Genomic DNA, 3597 nt, shown 5'->3' on the forward strand with positions numbered 1-3597 from the left:
AATAAAATAACCAAAAAAATGAATTTTCTTATAACGAAAACGAATGAATCTGAACATTTAAATTAGGACAATTAACAACCAAAAAAATATCTATTATTGGCCAATCTCTTAACTCAAAGCGACTTGTTTAAACAAAAAATAAAGTAATAAAGGTAAGTCGCTCAAGCTCCAGCAACACACTTAATAAATAAATTTTAAAATGCGCCGCTCGAAACCCAACGATTTTAGAAAATAAATTGAATGGATAAACTATCATTTGACCATCCATTATAAATTAGGCCAAGTCACTCAAAGTCCAATGATTAATCCATTTTGATTAAATGAGAAAATAAATAACCCTTTATGTTTATGCATTTTGGTTAGGGAAAGTATAGTATAGGGGTATTCATATGCCCCTTCCCAAAAAAACATTACAATTCACAATATCACAATATAATTTGAAAATTTAAACAATCTATTTTTTTGAAAAAATAATTTATTCCCAAGAAAGGAATCAATAAGGTTATAAACTAGCCGTTAGAATGTGTTTCACCCTATTTGCGCCGCACACCTTTATAACGTTCAAAAAAAGGAAAATTTTCTATATAGTGTTGTCACAATCTCTTCATCTTCTTTACCAAAATCTCTCTCAATCCTTTTCTCTTCTGTAAAAACCCAAGAAGAAGAAAGGGTCTACTTCAAAAATCCTCTCTTTTCTTGTTTTTTTTATCTTCAAAAATCAAATCTTGATGGCAACAATGAACAGTGGAAACAACAGCAATACTCCTGCAACTGCGGCTCCTGTTATGCCTTCACCAAAGCAGACACAGACTACTGCAAAGACTGTTGATACTCAGTCTGTTCTTAAAAGGTGTCTTTTGTTTTTACTCAAATCTTTGAATTTTGATGTTTATGGGTTTTGGGTGTGTCTGTAATTTGATTTTGGGTGTTTTGATCTGTTTGTGGATTGAAGACTTGGGTTTTGGGTTCTTGATTTGGGGTTTTGAGATGGTTCTATTAGGGTTGTATATCTTCGATTTGATTTTCAAGATTGTTTTAATAATTTCTCAAAATGATGAAATTTTAGGCGTTTTCTCAGATGGGTATGTGGTCAAATTGATTTTAGTGCTTATGCAAGATCATTTCTATATGAGTTTCAAATTATATCTATCTACACATTTTTTTGCTATGTGTAAGTTTTTAGGTGTTATATAGTCATCTGGATATATTTTTATGTGATATCTTTGTGCTTATGGATTATTAGGTTTTGGGGATGTTTAGATTTCAATACTATTCACTAATCTGATTACGTTTTTTTTGTTTGGTTGTATTATTAGGTTGCAGTCTGAGTTGATGGCTCTAATGGTAAGGAATCAGAGAAATCTCTATACTTTTCATTTCTGTGAGAAATTTTCTTCAACTTAAAGTTGTTTTCATTATGTTTTAGATGAGTGGTGACTCTGGAATATCTGCATTTCCTGAAGAAGACAACATTTTCTGCTGGAAAGGGACAATAACTGGTAGCAAAGATACAGTTTTTGAAGGAACAGAATACAAGCTCTCTCTTTCATTTCCTGCTGATTACCCTTTTAAACCACCAAAGGTCAAATTCGAGACCGGTTGCTTTCATCCCAATGTTGATGTGTATGGCAACATATGCTTAGACATTCTTCAGGTAACTGTCCCATCTGAGTCTTGTTCAAACTGCTTGGATATGCCTTATAAAGTCGAGGGTCTATTGGGAACAGTCTCTCTATCTGAGTCTCATATTGTAGTTGGTTTGGTTTAACATCTTTATAACATCTGATCTGATGTGTGGAATACCATGTCATTATAGGATAAGTGGTCATCTGCTTATGATGTGAGGACTATACTCATTTCAATTCAGAGTTTGCTTGGAGGTAAATACTATAAGCAATTTATTATCGTTGCATTTACCTGTTTGATCTTTATAATCTTAACCATTTTCTAATCTTGTTCTTGTAATGTTGTACCAGAGCCAAACATAAGCTCACCTCTGAACACTCAAGCTGCTGCTCTTTGGTGCAATCAAGAAGGTAAATCCTTAAGCTTTCTTGTAAATTGAAATTATGAGTATATCGACTTAGTGCGACTGTTTTTAACGAGTCTTTTTGCCGCTTTCTTTCTTTGTTTGTGCAGAATACAGGAAGATGGTTGAGAAGCTATACAAGCCTAGTGTGTAGTTAGGTGTTAGTGTAGAATTGTTATTCTTTTTTCATATGGATGGAACAAATGTAGTTGGAATTGTTTTAGTTGCTATTTCCTGTTGTTTGGAGAACCCTCTCTTCATATGTATGAGAAAGAGGAAAGGTTTGTTGTGTACTCTCACAATAATATGGGAATATAGAGCACTTCTATTTTTTTAAATCTCTTGTATCTCAAATTCCTTGGTGATATCTGATATCATATCAAAATGCTGAAAAAGAAGACTTTACAGTGTCTATTTATGAATTGCCATTACCAAATTTATTTTGGGAGACATCCTCTCAGTTTCCAAAAAATAATGTATGGGACAGTTGGTAGGCTCTTCTCAAGGTTTAAACCAAGTAGTGTTCCCCCCAAACCAAGGCAAGCCAAGGTGCGGCTTTGCAGGAAGCTGCCGTTGTCTATGGCCAAAGATCAACATGAGAAGCCCATGTTTTGGATATGACACATCTTTTGCTTACCGAGGATATGGAGGTAAGTCAAATGCTTGTAGTATTAAAACCTTATTAATGTACTTTCTAGATTTTGGTATTTGTTGCTATGTTGTTGGTGTTATGGTTCTTGTATAGCAGTAGGAAACATGGAGAAAAGTTCTCGTCAAATCACTTAAACTGAATAAAATTACGAATATGTCCTTGAATCTTGTCAAATCTTTACAGTTAAGTGTTGTGACTAAACTGAAATAGAAATTGCCACCTAAGTTCCAACTATAAACTTGGTCTTAAATACTTTCCTAAGGATTACACAACATCCGTTATTAATAGACGATAATGAACAGATGCCACTAGCTAACAATGAACTTCTTACTTCAAAAAAGCAAAGTGTGTGACAGCAGGAACAAAAATGTCCCAAGAAAATTTATAGAAACTTCTTATGCTCAGATTGATGTTTTTTCTTTTAACACTTTTCATAAGCTGCCTGCAGTGGAAACTGATGTCAAGAATAATGAAAGCAGCCAGTTAGGACTAACTACTTTCAATACACTTAAAAAACACCTTTGGTACGCTGCTGGCTGTCACACTCGATTTAATCCCTCAACCTTTCCTCTTCTTGCAGCTGTTGATACTTTTGGCAGTGCTCTTCAATTTTACGAGCATTAGGTTCAACCTGCCATATTTCAAGGCCAAAAAACTTCAATTTTAAAGTTTGCAGATATTTTTTCCTTCTCCTACTCTCAACTTAAGTAAGCACAATGAAATTTAACTACATATAGTAGAAAACCGTGTGAACCATTCAGAAGGTTCAGGTACATCAGAGAGAAGGCGTTGTGGATAAGGAGAAGTTTGAATGTATGACCTTTATAAGTATCTTGGCTATCTCCTCATCAGAATCTATAATGGATGCCACACGAAGATCGCTAGCTGCATATTTACATAAGCCCAACATTGATCA

General features: G+C 34.2%; 1 protein-coding gene across 1 annotated transcript; it reads left to right on the forward strand.

The window, feature by feature from the left end:
- The first annotated feature begins 580 nt into the window (after positions 1–580).
- On the forward strand, positions 581–2439 carry LOC125844299 (ubiquitin-conjugating enzyme E2 20-like). Its single transcript, XM_049523584.1, has 6 exons — positions 581–850; positions 1317–1344; positions 1427–1654; positions 1817–1880; positions 1977–2036; positions 2140–2439. The coding sequence occupies exons 1-6, from the start codon at positions 729–731 to the stop codon at positions 2181–2183; spliced, it is 546 nt and encodes a 181-aa protein (XP_049379541.1). The 5' UTR covers positions 581–728; the 3' UTR covers positions 2184–2439.
- The last annotated feature ends 1158 nt before the right edge of the window (positions 2440–3597 follow it).

Source organism: Solanum stenotomum, chromosome 11, assembly GCF_019186545.1.
Source record: "Solanum stenotomum isolate F172 chromosome 11, ASM1918654v1, whole genome shotgun sequence".
Taxonomy (NCBI): Eukaryota; Viridiplantae; Streptophyta; class Magnoliopsida; order Solanales; family Solanaceae; genus Solanum; species Solanum stenotomum.